The sequence below is a fragment of the Mercenaria mercenaria genome, chromosome 1 (genome assembly GCF_021730395.1).
Source record: "Mercenaria mercenaria strain notata chromosome 1, MADL_Memer_1, whole genome shotgun sequence".
Taxonomy (NCBI): domain Eukaryota; kingdom Metazoa; phylum Mollusca; class Bivalvia; order Venerida; family Veneridae; genus Mercenaria; species Mercenaria mercenaria.
In genome coordinates, this window is record NC_069361.1 from 17,689,309 (window position 1) to 17,705,730 (window position 16,422).

Consider the following 16,422-nt stretch of genomic DNA (forward strand, 5'->3'; position numbering starts at 1 on the left):
GTTTTAGAACAATGTGTGGATATCATATCATGCGTACATCAGATATATTTACAAGGACTTGAGCTGGTTGTATTCTACATTTTATATAAATAAACTTAAAAGATCGGATGGAATAATGTGAAAATAAAAAATGGTAAGCATATATATTTAAATTGAAAAGAAATGCATAAAATGTTATAAAAACCTAAGACGTAGAGTTCAGTTGAATATCTTTGCTTTAAGCTTTGTTTTGAAGTGTAATTAAAGTTGAGAAATCAAAGCATTGTACAGTAGTCTCGTCTGTTGATTATGCTGGTGCTGATGGCAACGTATACAACTGCCCAGGAATATAAGATGATGATGATGATAATGATGATGAGATGGAAGTGAACAGCGACCACGATGATGATAAAGGAAGTGATGTTGTTGAAATGTTTAGTTTTGTTTCAAGCTTCTTTTCTGTATAATACACATAAAAGAAACATAACAGTGTATCTTATTTCATTTCTTTTCCTAGTCTGACGTGTTTACCGAAGAGCAGCTTGAAGGTATGTGCTCAAATGATTTAGGGAATAATTGTTAATGTATGCTTAATGTTTGTTTACCACTTTTTCTGTTCTTGCTTTTACTATGAAGCGCAAATAAATTACTGTTAGTTCTACCTAAAACAGTATCCATCCGTTCAATCTTTAATCCTTAGCATACTTTTCTATAATGAACTTGTCCATCTTTCAATTTATCTTCTTTTTTTCAATTTATCGGGATGCTTACCGAAAAGATACTGACTGAATGGCGAACAGTGCAGATCAAACTGTGAGTCTGCACGGATTTGCAGGCTGATTAAGATCTACACTGGTCGCAAAAGCAGAATCAATCGTGTCCAGCATGATAAGGGTTTATAGGAAAAAATAACTTTTATTAATGCTTAACAGACTAAAGATTCATATTACTTTTGTTTATAATGTATCTGCAACATTTTCGGTTATGGACCTAAACATATTCACTTCTTGTTAAATCCTGTTTACGATAACTGTTTTCTCTAAAATTTGGCGAGTAAGTTCAAAACTCATTGTTTTTCATTTATGGCTGTTGCAGAACAATTTCATGAGCAATATTGAACTTGAATAGTGTTTTTCTAACTATGTAATTGTGGTAACCACTATTTGGACAGTTTAACGTAAACTTTAAAGTATTACGTGTAGAAGAAAAACACAAGTATTAGTTAAAAGACAATGTTTTTATATTACGGACACTTATTTCAGAGTTCAAGGAAACGTTCAGTTTGTTTGATAAAGAAGGAGATGGATCTATATCACTGAAAGAGCTTGGTACCGTCCTCAGAGCATTAGGTCAACATCCAACCGAGGCTGACCTTAATGACCTTGTTGGTAATCTTGAAGTCGAAGGTCAGTCATTATTTTGTTAAAATTAATTATGCTTAAAGGATTGTGTGTCTTGTTTTGCTTATTGTCAGTCTATCGGTAGACCCTTAGGTTTCCGGCCAATCTCTTAATTAGTCAGAAATGATTGTTTGTTTTCTTATGACACCTATTATTTTGGGGGGTCAGTATGTCAAAGGCCATGGTCACAGTGACATTGAGACTGAAAACGGTGCCAGAAGGTTTTGGATAATTGTATGCAGTCAGTAGATGACCTTACAGTTATGAGGTCAGTAGGCCAAATGTTAAGGTCACAGTGATTGCAATACTTGAAATGGTTTCCACTAAATAACTAAATATGGGGTTTCCTTACAGCCGTAAAACTCCATATAGGATAATCCGATTATTGCATATGCTCAGTACATGGCCTCGGCAGGTCAAAATTCAAGATCGCACTGACACCGAGACTGAAAATGGTTTCCGAATGATTTGGCCTACAGTCGTCAAACTTTACAGGGTGGCAATTTATGATCAGTAGATGATCCCTATTGTTTTGGGTGGTAAGCAGGTCAAAGGTGAAAGTAACTGTGACCTCTAGACTGAAAACGATTTCAATAACTGAAGAACACTTCAGCTGTCAGTCCATGAGATCGTCGCCTATAGTCAGGTGATGACCCCTGCTGTTCCTGATGTCATCTGGTCAAAAGTCAAGGTCATAACATACAAAATTATATACCCGCTGCATCCAACAGGCAATCGTGGGGAGCATACGTGTTTTACAAACAGCTCTAAAGAGCACCTTTTCAGTATATTTCTTGTATTGTGTCAGTAAATCTATGAATGCATGGCTAAGAGGAATATGCAACAAGGTCGAAGGTCAACGTTACAGTTGCATTCTTCAGTTATATTTAAAGAAACAACGGCAGCATAAGGTCAGTCTGGCTGCTTCTCAGTTTTAATGGGGGAGGAAGACCGAGGGTTAACTATTTCAGGCAAAGACAGGCATATAAAAGATGCACCAGCTCGGTACCTTTCTTACATTAAAAGTAAACACCAAAGAAATGTTCGAACCTACTAGTATAGGAACAATGCCACAGCGTTTTTTACCACTCGAAAAATATGCCATTTTTTTTTGTCGTTATAACAAACAAACGCTATGCATGCTTCTATTTTTAGGTCACATGACTATAGAGTTTCCGGAGTTTTTGAGTATCCTAGCAAAAATCATCAAAGACACCGACCCAGAGACGGAACTTACAGAGGCATTCAAGGTTATTTGAGCCGCGCCATGAGAAAACCAACATAGTGCGTTTGCGACCAGCATGGATCCATGCATCCGCGCAGTCTGGTCAGGATCCATGCTGTTCGCTTTCAAAGCCTATTGCAATTAGAGAAACCGTTAGCGAACAGCGCAGTTTGGTCAGGATCCATGCTAGTCGCAAACGCACTACGTTGGTTTTCTCATGGTGCGGCTCATTTATTTAGCATTATAACTACAGAATATCGCCTCGTATGTTATATCTAGTCTCTAGTTGTAAATTGTAGAACTCAGTATGAAAATTGCTTCTTAAATCTAATACCAGTATAATAGGTTACACTTTTTTTTTGTATTTCAAACCAACAGGTCACAAGGGTCACTAGTGCAATCAAGATGACACCACTAGAATATGGATAACTTAAGTTTACAGAGTATATTCATTTGCACGGTACCAATTTACAGTCAGTCTGGGGCAAATTAACGAACCTTAAAAAATGAAACGAATTTTTGTGCAGGCGTCGACTATTTCACAAAGATATAGGCCTATATAATGTGATTTTGATCTACCAGCAAAGGTCGCGTATATAATGTGACTGGATAAATAACCAGTGTCGTGCACAAACGAAACAAAATGTTCTGGTAGAACGTTAGTTAGTAGACATAAAATCACTCGTATAAACAAAATGTTCTGGTGAAGCGTAAGACACGAGACAAAATCACTCGTATAAAGCTAATGTGCAATGATATGTTCGAAATGCAGCTTCCAACAGGGACATTCAAACTCTTAATCATCAGTTTTGTTATGTTAGACATAAACAATTGACATACGAAATGGGAAAAATATCATTATTTCTAACAATACTTCCATTGCGACGAACTATTACACGAGAAATGTATTTATAATTATTTCTCCCAGGACATTTCATTTCTCTCAAAAGATTATCAATGAATGTTTTCAATAGCATTAAAGGAACGACTGAAGATGTTTGTAACTTTTCGGAAGGTGACATGACATAATCTGATATTGAAATACTTAAACAAAACTCTACAATATAAGCGCCGTAAGCGAACTATCACTGAAGAGGTAAACTAAGATGCAGGTTAAATAAATAAACTGCATAAACAAACTTTGAAGGGTAGAGGGACATTGTAGGACAATAATATACTGATAATTTAAATGTAAAACTTGCTGAAACATAATTATAAACATGTTCTAACAGGTTTTCGACAAGGAAAGCTCCGGCAATATTTCAAACGCAGACTTACGGAGGATAATGACGACGTATGGCGAAGTGTTAAATGACGAGGAGGTCGAAGAGATGATAAGGGAAGCAGACACAGACGGCGACGGCATTGTTGACTATGCAGGTAATGTGGAGTTAAAGTCTCATTTCCATAGGTTTCCTTTCATTCTTCTTTTTTGATAATTAAATTGGCGATATAGATCAGACACAGATCGGGTCCATTTTTAGAAGATATGAATATCATTCAAAAGTAGACATTTATGGGGATCGAGCGAGGGAGAAAAGTTCTGTTATGTTCAACAATTATTAAGCAGAAGTATTTATTGTCTACAGAACGGGAATACGACACAGTTGCTGTATACATAATACACAGCGTGTGGCCAATGAGATATTGCTTAGAATCAAGCTGTATACATAGTCTAGTCTTCATTCTCATGACTTCTCCCATCACTGTAAATTAATTAAGTGGACATTGCCTACAGTAACCACCGTAATCGAGGTACCTTAACATGCAGCAAGTTTCTATTACCGCCCTTGAGTTGTTTTACTAACTACTGGCGAATTAAAAAACATAACTGTTTATAGAACGTTATCTAAACAAACTCGGACGCAAGATTTGTGAGAGGGTTTGCCAATGTTACAACTCCCAAGTAGACGTCTAAGGACTACGTTTAACCCTGATACATAACCAACTTCCTTATATTTAAATGTTTCATAAATTTATTTGTTTCAGAGTTTATTTCTATGGTGATACAGCCGTGACGGAGGCTACTCGAGTGACGATGTAAATAGCCACTGTCCATATTGATCCTGTGAATATTGCTGTGAATAAAAAATAACATTTGTTTCGACTTAATTGGAAGGTGTTTGTTTTGTTTAGATTTATGTTTGATAGCAAAGCGATGTAGATCTAGCAAGCACATTTTCAAGCAAGGTCTAAATGACGTAAATGCTTATAACGGCCGCTGTACTGCCTGCACCATCGAAACTGTCCAAAATAGTATACATGTGCAGTTGCCGTAAGTACAGAACACAAGGCATATAAGTAATTCTAACACCTGCTGTCTTCTATCAAAACGTCAAAAATAATATTTGCATCGCTTATTCATCAACTGTCATGCAGAACTCGGTTCGGGGTTACAAGTACGGCAGATCATCAAAAACCTTTGACATTGATTTTGCTTCTGTTAACATCAAATATTTACTTAGTTCAAGCTATTGCTTGACTTACTAATTGCTGACAGCAAAATCGGTATTATTTTCTGTCGGAATAATTCCTACTCGGTGTTCTTTCCATAGAACAAGCTGACCGACTTTAATATTCATCTGTCTCCAGTTCGACAAAACAATAACTTGCCTTATGTTAGTTCTGTTATATTTGTAACATTAGATTTACATTAATGGAGGCAGAATATAAATGGTTTATGCAAAGCATAGCTAGTGTGGATCCCAGAAGACACGACCGAAATAATTTTGTTGGCACATTCGTACAAACATCAAATTGAAAGAGATAACGAACAATGTTTGAAACTTTATTATAAAATTACAACTAGTCCCTTTTTTATCTGAACACAAAAATCTGTAAGTTAAAGTAGTGCTATATAAATATGATTCTATAAAATGACCAAAACACCAACAAAAATAAACACAACTCAGTTTTTTCTATCACATTGACAATAACAAAGCCAGACAAGACGTATCTGTATATTTAACTGTGTTCATTTTCGACGTCATCTCATCTCATCTACTAAAATTATTTTCAGAGAAAGAAACAAAATTCCTGTAAGATCGAATACTAACTCGTCAATGCTATTATGCTATATGAAAAAACACAACGTCCATGGAATGCGTAGAGGCCTGGCAGATCTATACATATCTTTCATCTCTAGGATTTGTTGTATCACACTTTAATAATTAAGAAAATAAACACATAAAAGAACAGTAAACTATAAAAATGCAAGCGTTTGTTACACACAACAATTGTTCATGGAATGGTGATGACTCTACTTGTTTTTTTTCTGGTTCCCTCATCAACACAGGCTGGTTCCCTCTTCAATACAGGCACTGGATAGTACGTACCATATCTGTGAATGGAAACAGCAAAGCTACAATACTAGTATGCGGAAAGTGTACACATATAAATCCTTGTTTAGGGCAATCATTAAATCAACGTCTAATAAATATGTGGTTCGTCATGTTAAAAACCTCTTTTGTGGAGTAAGCGTGAAATGTTATTCGAACATCCAGGGAGACCCACTTTTTTAGTATAATCGCAAAATAATCCTTTTTACAAAGTGCTTATTTTTACAAATGTAATTGTTAAATTTGTATTATTATTGTACATTATATGAGCCGTGCCATGGGAAAACCAACATAGTGGGTATGCGACCAGCAAGGATCCAGATCAGCCTGCGCATCCGCGCAGTCTGGTCAGGATCCATGCTGTTCGCTAACGGTTTCTCTAATTGTAATAGGCTTTGAAAGCGAACAGCATGGATCCTGACCAGACTGCGCGGATGCGCAGGCTGGTCTGGATCCTTGCTGGTCGCATACCCACTATGTTGGTTTTCCCATGGCGCGGCTCATATCAGTAACTCACACAATCAAATGAAACCGTATGAGATTGGAGCATCATCAAAACGGCCACGCCTCTGGGATGTTTAACATTTGATAGTACCTTTATATGTAAGTAGTGAAAATAAAATATTTCAGTGTATTTTAGGCAGTACCTATTTATAAAAAAAAACCGCTTGATCCGGATTAAAGTATGTAAGAACGCAAACTAATTCTATAGCCGCGTAATACGTTTGAAAAGTGCCGTAAAACTGTAGTTGTTCTTTGTAGTGTATCATAAAACATACTGATTTCTAATTAAGTTATCTTTCCATTCTGAAAAGTTTTATTTTTTAGTTTAAACAGTATTTATTTCAATCAATCAGGTACACATAACATAAACATCATTGTAACAAATACAGTTAGGATTAGGAAAAAAGTTACAAGGTAACTTATATGAATCCATTTCCTAATACATACAAATAAATTTTTGTCATGACAGGTTGCAACAAGATTAGTACTGTTAAATGATTAACGTCGTAGAAAAATGAACTTAGAAAAAAATTGAAGTAGAAACTGATAAAAACTGAGTATTTTTCAACCTAATGTAGACGGATGAAAGAAATACGAAAATAGAAGAAAGTAATGTAAAATATATATATATTCAGCTACTCGGGGACCTCCACTCATCAACCGTTGTGACTCGGATCAAAACGACCTGTCGCTGCTATAAATTGCTGAGCTTTGATTATGACATGCTTATTTTGTTCAAAAGATAGATGCTCGTTGCCGAACAGAAGGTTGTCAATCGTAGCAGGACAAGGGAGGTTAGTCAAAAGATTTTGCCTTTGCTAGGTGTAGTTGGAACAGGATAAATAGAAATGACTAACTGTTTCGACTAAGCCGCAACTACACAAGGGAGAGTCAATTAGTGAACGCCGATGGAGATCAAAGTTTAATGAACTACAACCCAGTCTTAGGCGAGTATGAAGCATCTGGAGCTTGCGCTGACCAATTTTAAACAGAGCGTTGGGTTTCAGATTGCTTCTATCATTTAAAGCATTTTTGAAAGAATGGATGGTCGTTTTATTTTTTGTTATGTATAGCCGGAAAAGGGCCCCTTCTAACATAACTATGCGTATGATTTTTGTTGCACACAATTTATACTACCGTCCCATTACTCTTAGGATGTTGTGTTGAGGGGAGGGGAATCTTAACAGTATTAACCCTGCGAAATTAAGCTTAAAAGGAATGTGATCATGCAAATGAAATCTATGTTTATGTATTTCTTAAATTAGCGATCATAAGCTTGAGCGAGTTATATTATGGAGGAGTCTGGCGATCGTTAAAAAGTATTACTTCCGTGGTAAAACAATTACTTGGATGAAAGACTTCCCGCAGGAAAATATCGACATAACGTGATCTTGCGTGCCACATAACAATAATGTCATATCTGAATTCATGGGCGATATTAAATGTTCTGGTGTGATTTAGCGGAAATATAAGACACTACATACCAAACAGAACCAATATTAGCGCTGTCAATATTGAGGCTTTACATGCTCCAACGTTCCTGGGAAATCATTTTACTGTGGAATGGAATACTGTACAAATGTGACTCATTATTCCAATATTTTGTGAACGCCAAGAAGATTCCCATATTTTAACGGACTTTGATATCAGAATAACAGACAATATGTTTTGAACATAAAACATTTTTATAGTTATCGGACAAAATGTCTGTAAGTTTAACTGTAAAGATTGACAAAACTTGCCATTTTAAATTTTATTCTAAGAAGTTACCTTCATAGTTAATTTGGTTATCACCACTGATTTCAACTTCTCGAAACATCTCGTCTACTTCGTCAGCTCTCATTCTTTCGCCAAGATTTTCAAGCACGTGACGGAGTTCTTTTGCGTCAAGGTAACCGGCGCCATCTTTGTCAAATATACGGAAGGCATCTTTCAGTTCGTCTTCTGTCTCAAATTGCGGAGCCTTTGTACTTATTATCGACTGCAGTTCATTTAATGAGAAAAGACGTTCTCCTGTAGTAAACACAAACAGTTAAATGAAAATGGCATTCATTTATTCATATCAGTAGGCCTAATGACAACAGCGTCGCAAAACATCCCTAACTATACACTACTTATTGACAGCACCTTAAGGGAAATAAAGATTCACTATTAATCGAGCATGTGCTTCCTGACACTACATTCAGGTTTAAATCATTCCACAGGTCATACTTTTAATTTACTGTGAAATAATACTATTAGACAAAGAATAATTTTTGATAGCAGAGTTGCTCAGAAATATTACTTACTATCCCCAAGGATGTTGTTAAGTTCCTCATTTGTTGGACTAAGACATATACTTCTGAGCACCATTGCGGCCTGTTCCCTGTTACATTTGCCATCTCCATCACTATCATAGATTATAAACGCCTCCTTCAACTCTGAAACCAGTGAAACATGTTCCTATATCAATCAAGTTGGCTGGTCGATTCTTGTGGTCTACTTACTGTACTAAACAACTGGATAAATCTGTCGGGCGCTTCAATGTGTTTACATTAGTAACAAGAAAATGTAACCAGAGTTACAAACGTCCCCCGCCTAGGGACATTGTTTACAAAACATATTGCCAGCCAATAGGAGAGATCGCCGTGACGTCACACATTAACATCTGTTTATCTGGTGGTGGGCAAAACAAATGCTGTTTATCTGGTGGTGGGCAAAACAAATGTTTTTACATTGTTTGTGTATGGGATCAGAATTATTAATTTTTATTAACTTTTTCGCTCATTTATCGATTTTCAAAATTCAAAAAGTTTTGAAATACTTACAATTTTCATATTTTCGTATTCAAATACAAATGTATCTTTTTAAATGAATAACTGTTTTAAATGACATATAATTTTAATAGCGGCGTAGTGATGTTCAAAACTTTTAGAAAAACACTGTAAGTTAAGCGTTCATAATTAATCCATTTTACTTCGAAATAAATAATTAAAAGTAATTAATAAATTGCTTGTTTTATAACCTTTCCATTGATCAAAAGTTTTGATATAATTTGTGTTTTAAAAAAGTTTAGGCCATTAGAAAAACCATCACTGTTTACACAAAAAAATGGACATTCGGCTTCTGCCTACCCGATCACTGTCTTCTAAAAATAGAAAATACAACGGATTTGTATACAAACACGATCTCTCCTATACAACATCCTCTTCAAAGTAAGCCTTCAAAACACAAAAAATATCTGTCAATCATACTTGTATTTACCGGTACTATTAATACATAAGGCGTACGTAGTTAAAAATGTCAGGAAATCAGTAACTTGTGAATGTTTTCAAATGTAAATATCTATACGTGTATCTTATTTTTATATTGGTAAAAAATAATAAACTAGATCTATAATGAAATATTTTATCAATTTTATCATAATAAAGGGAGTAGTATATAAAAAGTCAAATGAATGCATGACTTTGGGAAACAACATCTATATGGTACTAATGAAACTTGTTTTTAAACAATAAATCAGTGAAAGCTTATATGCAGACAGCAGGCTGCATAATTAGCCCGAAATGCACACCCTATAAAATGATAGTTTACAAGGAGTCACAACCATAGGCATAGTCGTAGGAGCAGCACCCCATCCCCCTACCGACAAACCCAAATAAATACTAATGCTCCTACGCGAATAACATCCAAAGTATTTTGTCAGGACGCCATTCAAAGTGATTATAATAAGACTCAACACCTTCACTAAAAGACAAAGAATAATTTAATGTCTTTCTATGAAAGTTACATGTCGGACTGTGGCGAACTGCATTCTAATATTTGTTTGCAACATCAAAACATAGCAAAGGTTTTCACAATAGCGATCAAGGCTGTTCTTCAAGCTCAGACGTACCTACTTTTCCTGTTGTTGTTTACAGAACACATTGACATGCAGTTACTAAATTGTTATTGGCATTAGAATGGTAATCATGGTAGGAGTACCGTAAAACGTCAACTTATTTTACAACAATATACAACGAGAATGCCTAGTCTCGATCATTCTGAGCTTGCAATGTGCGGATATGATTGACCATAGTGTCACAGGATGGATGCGTTTAGTCCTATTTGTCCGAAACACAGAGTCCAGCTTTGTTTTGCCCGCCATAGTAATTAATTTTATATCAAGCACAACTCTATACAGCTAGAGGCCGCAAACACGAACGCTGAGATAGGTCAAAGCCTCCATGACAACTTGCAGTAAAGATACATCTAAAGACATTCATCCACGACCACTGGTCAACTTGCGGGGAAGTTGCCTGCGATGAAAATAAATCAGGGAAAAACGATTCTCAGGTTTCGCAATGTATCAAAATACGTGTTAAGATAACAGTGATTTCGGTGTCAACCTCGTCTTTCGAGAAATACTAAAAACAAATTAGCTACAACCCGTACCACATCCCCAACCTCACATTCACAATTAATTAGCCTACTTGTTTGTTTTGGGCCCTTTTTTACAGAGTTTCAGGCAGTTAGCCTCACAGTGTTCCTGGATTCTGTACCAGTACACAAACCAAACCTGTTCTCTGTAAGTAACTGCTAACTTCCCAACAAGAACGAATGATTTCAGAAACATTGTCTTTTATCAAATCGTCACAGAGAACATATCCTTAGGCCCTTGGTCAAGATTAGCGCAATTCTTACAGGTTTTAACATGTATTTATATTCAGTGCATATGCCTATGTCTATGTCGTGATAATAATGTGTAATAACTTATATGATATGTTGATTTGCATGTTACTTGATTTGTTATCTTTGTCGGTAAATAGATATAGGCCTACATGGCTATTTTTTTCTGTTTTATATATATGCACCGACTTTAAATAAAATTTGTATTGGATATAATTGTATTTGATCGATAATCCTATTGTATCTGAAACTGATGGGCCTTACACCATAATACGTACATTAATCAATATATTTTTCATATCTCCTGGAATCATTTCCTTGCAGAAGTTTGGGTGCTTTTAAACAAATGCATATCACAATCAAGCTAACTTCATTTTGCGTATTAAATGTAAAATGTTATTTGCTACGTACGGTATGCAAAATAAATAATAATCTGATTCTGCTTATACAGTTCCTGTCCGCTGAGAGTGTAATATAGAACGAGGGCTATGTCCATTTAAATAAACAAAGCAGACTGACCAAACGTAAATAATATATTACCTTCTTGTTGTTTAGCATTCAGTTTCACACCGGTAAGAGGCTGAAACAAACAAAATCATATCATATGGTTCATGAATCTTATGTTGTTTTTTTATAAAGTTAAAGTACTGTAAATTCATATCAACTTATAAATAAACAAAAATCTACGACCCTTTAAACTGATTAAGTTAGAGTTCACTGTAACATTTTTTTCGGGAATGATATTATCTTCAAATACATCTATACATTACATTTTACAATAATACTTTTTCCCGTCTGGGTCCCCAATCTATAAAAGAATGCGTCACGGAACACAGAAGTAAACTAGTTCTCGACCAAACCTTCATCGTTCAACACAGATAAACTCGTAGAATATATACACTTTTTAACTGTTTAACCATTTATATGATTAAATGTTATATCCATTATATATATTTTACTGGTTAACGGACTGTCTGTATACATACATCAATTGAATACACCTGTATAAAGCGTTGACAAACCCATTTTGTAAACAATGCCACACCTGTTTCAGTTATTTTTGATTTTCTTCCAATATAAACGTTAATTACACTTATAATCATGCCATATTGAAACAGTAAGATACTACATACCATATTTTCCGCAAATTAGTGTAGAAAAATTCCAGATCAAAAGAAAATTGAAAATATATCGCTGTGTCAAACACGTCAATTCCCACAATACAACAACCGGTTTACCCTCTAGTCATTATTGATAACTGAGAGGTGCTACACGGGGAATAATTGTTGAAGCGGATTTTGATGGGCGAGATAAATCCATTTACTATCCGCTTGTGTTTGAAGGGTAATGTAATTTTGTGATATCCAATATTCGTTTATTAATGACATTTTTAATTTCATTCTTTGATATCCCTAGATCTATATGATTTTTGAATATCACAAATTGAATTTAATAAAGATACCATTTATTTCAAATAAATGTAAGGATATCATAAAATAAATCGATCACTAAATTAGATAATTCCTTTCTCTTTCGGTTCCTTTTTTACCTGTTGGAAAAATACTGCTTATTTGTAGAGCAGACGCAGCTGTGTCACGCCCTATATAGTTCCCTTCGGATATAGCTCCTCGGAACACGTTTTCGTATATAGCTCCTTGGGACAGAAGAGCTGTATACGAACGCAAGCATGTACAAACAAGAATATGACTCCTTATACATGGAAAAATGTACGAAAAGATGCTGCGAATATAGCTCCCAGAGGAGCTATATCCGAAGGGAGCTATATATGGTGTGACATAGCTGTCCACCGTTTGATTACGAAACCTGCGGTCGTGAGTTCGTGTCCCTGCGCTCCTCCAGCAATAATGACTTACTGTATTCCGTCCGACTGTGCGTCCAGTCCAAGCTCCTCATATACGGCTAGTTATAGTGATCTGGTCACTAATTGCTGCACTTAACCAGTTGTCTGCAAGTAGTTTCTTGATGGTCTGTCACTCTGGCAATTTCTGTAGTTTCCCCTCTTTGAAGGGTACACTTACTCCCACAATCTGAAATGTTTCATCTTGGATAGAGTGGACGAAGGTTATATGATTTTAACATCAATTAGAACGTACATATTTTAACATGAAATATGACTAAATGAAAGATGCACAAGAACAGGTACTATTATAGGAAACAAAACTGAGATAAAGACGATATGTAATCGCATCGTGCAAGGCAACGTTTAATAAACCATAATTTTTATTTTTTGTTCAGTTTCAATCAGGTTAGGGTTAGATAGTGATTTGATTCTTGTATTGTTTACAAGAGGTTCAGTGATCTGCTACTGGTAGCAACTTTTCCCTGGTAGCCACTTCATGGCACTCTTATTCGACAGTGACAGATATCTGGAGTCAGAGGTATATATAGGCAATACAGTGATACCATATAAAGTTGGTAGTAAGCACGCGTTTTTAGTGAGATGATCACGTCGGAGCAAACAACTGGGTCCCTGGCGTTTCGTTGGTCTGAAATTCTGTAGAACCCTGATGTTTCAGCAGTCCTGCTATTGTTGCTGTTGAAGAACGACCACCTTCGATGTGCTGGTTTATGTCCAGCCGTCTCCTGTGTGATTATCGTCGGTGTCAGGCCGGCATCGCAAATTAAGCCTCACACATTTCTCTAGTACGACATAATTATGTTAGGATCAACACTAATTTTTTAAATTCCAAAAACGTTTTGAACCTGACATGAACATTGAGTTTTAAGTCACAACAAAAACTTCATTAACTATATCGACATTTCATCAACGGATGTACGTGAATTTCATCTTGAAAGCATTTTGTCCTACATAATTGTCGTAGATACCACTATGAATTATTATTTAATGGTCGAATCTTTGGTTAACAGACGGAAAGTGGCGCATACAATAAGACCTATATAGCATGGAACATATTTGTTCACTTTCGATATATACATAGGCTGGTGAAATTAAAGACAGTCGTTTTAACAGCTGACTCAAAATCTATACAACTGTCACAAACACTCTTCTTCTATGACATAGTTTCACATGTGATTGATTAAAAAGCCATATATCCTAAAATCAGAATGGCAACATTCAAATATTTTTCTTATCTGAGATATTTACTCAAGCCACAGACTTAGAATAACTACAGGCGATGAAAACAAACTTGTAAAGCGTGTAAAAACTGAGAAAATAAACAGCAACAACAACATAACCAAAACATACACTTCACTACCTTTCTAGACGAACTATTGCAGAGACCCTTTGGAGAAAGTTAGATATCGTTCATTTGCTGTGTTGGAGACACGTGTGTATTTATTAGATCAGCTCTCTCCCAAAATACTAAAATGGACACTACTTATGAGATTAAAATAATGCCTGTTTTATGTCGCTCGGCAATTCAATCGGTATTGATTTGGTCTTTCGTAGACTCTCATTAGGCTGTAGCATTCAAATTCAAACAAACTCAATTCGACTTCTAAGAAAACTCGAGCAACATTTGATTTAGTGATTCTGGTTCATTATCTTGTAGAGCAGAAACATAAATGAACCGCGCCATGAGAAAACCAACATAGAGCATTTGCGACCAGGTTTTGAACTTTTTTTCGCAGTTGAATAACAGATATTTGTTAGAACAATGTCTAGGAAGAATAACTGCAATACGAAATAGTGGCTGTTATAACAAAGAATGACTGCAATACGAAATAGTGGCTGCGGCTGCAATACCAAATAGTGACTGCAATACAAAGTAGTGACTCCAGTTTCAAAATGGTGACTGCAATATCAAATTGTGACTGCAACGCCAAATAGTTGTGTGGCGGAAATATCAAAATAGTGACAAAGGCATTTCTTGGATAGTCGCAAAATAAATATATTACGTTATGATTTCTCGTTCGATAGTGCATGTACAGCATTAGAAATAACATTTATCAGATATTTCTGCAATATGCCAATTAGTTCCAAGTGTGAGGTAAGCCATTTAGTAACATATGTCCTATTGCATATTCATCGTATTCATACATTCATAGCTGAAATGTGAGTGTATTCCAGTTGTGGTTTGTTGTTTTTATTTTTTCTTGGAGCACGTATGGTATTATCCATGCTGTTTTTTTACTTAAGTATTAAAGCCTGATTACATTTTTTTGTACTACAAAATTAAATGTAACTCTACGCAAGTCTCAAGTAGTCGAAGTATAAATAGGCCTACTATTTCTTCCTTGTGCCTTTCTCAATAGCACTGTGATTGCTTTTACTAAGCTGCGTTTTAGTTTATTTTTATATCATTCTATGAAAATCTGCATGCACCAAATGCATGCTAGGTATAGATGGCGGAGGAAGAACTTTATGTCTCGAGAAGAAGAGACGTTTCAGTGTTGTATTTCAGCACGAAGCGTAAGTTTCTTACAACAATTGTTTAGGACGGGTATACCCGCTACCAAAGTTATAAGTGTAATTCTTACAAACATAGAATCTTTATGTTATTCCTAATCACATCAAAAAGGTATTCATGCGCTACACAAAATATTTCCATTCATGAACATTACGGATCAAACAGTTCTAAGGTAATTAATCTGTCTCCATCACACTGACCATTTAAATTATATATGTAAAAGTAAAAAGTAAAAACTCTATAGTTCTCACTCAGTTTTATTAACGTTTCGGCCTTAAGGCCTTTATCAAAATGACAAATTCCGAGAATTACTCTACATCATGGCGTCTCATAATATAACAACATATGAAATACAAAACCGGAACTGACGTAACGTTATTAAACGGATCTTTGGTATATAAACTTTCATTGTCCTACCAACGAATAGATTAGGATATAATTTTAATTTGTCTCCCATGATAGCATTGGGACTTCACTAGCTTTATGTGTTTCTGCACATTAGCCTAAGTCTTTTACTTTTTAATCATATCTTCATTAGGCCAAAAGACAGTCCTTGTGCATCATAAATGTGTACCGCTTTTTAGTGGGATTTGACGTTGACGTTTAATAACGTTACGTCAGTTCCGGTTTTGTATTTCATATGTTGTTAAGAAATAATATATCTCATCCAGTGATTTGTCGTTGAGTAAATCATTGCTTAGAGTTCAGGTGCGAAGGAATTATATCACGAGGGCGTAGCCATATGGGAAAATTAGCCCCATCGTGAAAATCACCACAAAAGCCGATAATACGTTTGGCCAGGTAAATCGGCTGTCGAGACTGTTCGCTAGTTTTCGGCCTACTCCGTATTTCAGGCCGATGTCTAACCCTTCTTCGCCAATGTACCGTTACATTAATACTTTTGATCATATGGATTTAGGGGTATTGTTAAGTCT

The 16,422-nt window shown here is 35.6% G+C and overlaps 2 protein-coding genes across 2 annotated transcripts; one reads left to right on the top strand and one right to left on the bottom strand.

The window, feature by feature from the left end:
• Positions 1–5: 5 nt before the first annotated feature.
• LOC123544874 (neo-calmodulin-like) lies at positions 6–4,716 on the top strand. Its single transcript, XM_045330958.2, has 6 exons — positions 6–133; positions 497–527; positions 1,242–1,385; positions 2,535–2,629; positions 3,837–3,984; positions 4,594–4,716. Exons 1-6 carry the CDS (start codon positions 131–133, stop codon positions 4,620–4,622), a joined length of 450 nt encoding a protein of 149 aa, XP_045186893.1. The 5' UTR covers positions 6–130; the 3' UTR covers positions 4,623–4,716.
• Positions 4,717–5,376: 660 nt separating this feature from the next.
• On the bottom strand, positions 5,377–12,365 carry LOC123544873 (calmodulin-A-like). The gene is made up of 5 exons (XM_045330957.2): positions 12,227–12,365; positions 11,634–11,673; positions 8,735–8,866; positions 8,217–8,459; positions 5,377–5,944 (listed from the first exon to the last, which is right to left on the bottom strand). Exons 1-5 carry the CDS (start codon positions 12,227–12,229, stop codon positions 5,913–5,915), a joined length of 450 nt encoding a protein of 149 aa, XP_045186892.1. The 5' UTR covers positions 12,230–12,365; the 3' UTR covers positions 5,377–5,912.
• Positions 12,366–16,422: the final 4,057 nt, after the last annotated feature.

Coding starts and splice junctions, on each gene's coding strand:
- LOC123544874 (XM_045330958.2), top strand. Junction 528..1,241: donor TACCGAAGAGCAGCTTGAAG/GTATGTGCTCAA, acceptor CACTTATTTCAG/AGTTCAAGGAAACGTTCAGT. Junction 2,630..3,836: donor AACTTACAGAGGCATTCAAG/GTTATTTGAGCC, acceptor ATGTTCTAACAG/GTTTTCGACAAGGAAAGCTC.
- LOC123544873 (XM_045330957.2), bottom strand. Junction 8,867..11,633: donor GAATGCTAAACAACAAGAAG/GTAATATATTAT, acceptor CACTGGTTTCAG/AGTTGAAGGAGGCGTTTATA. Junction 8,460..8,734: donor TAACAACATCCTTGGGGATA/GTAAGTAATATT, acceptor TGTTTACTACAG/GAGAACGTCTTTTCTCATTA.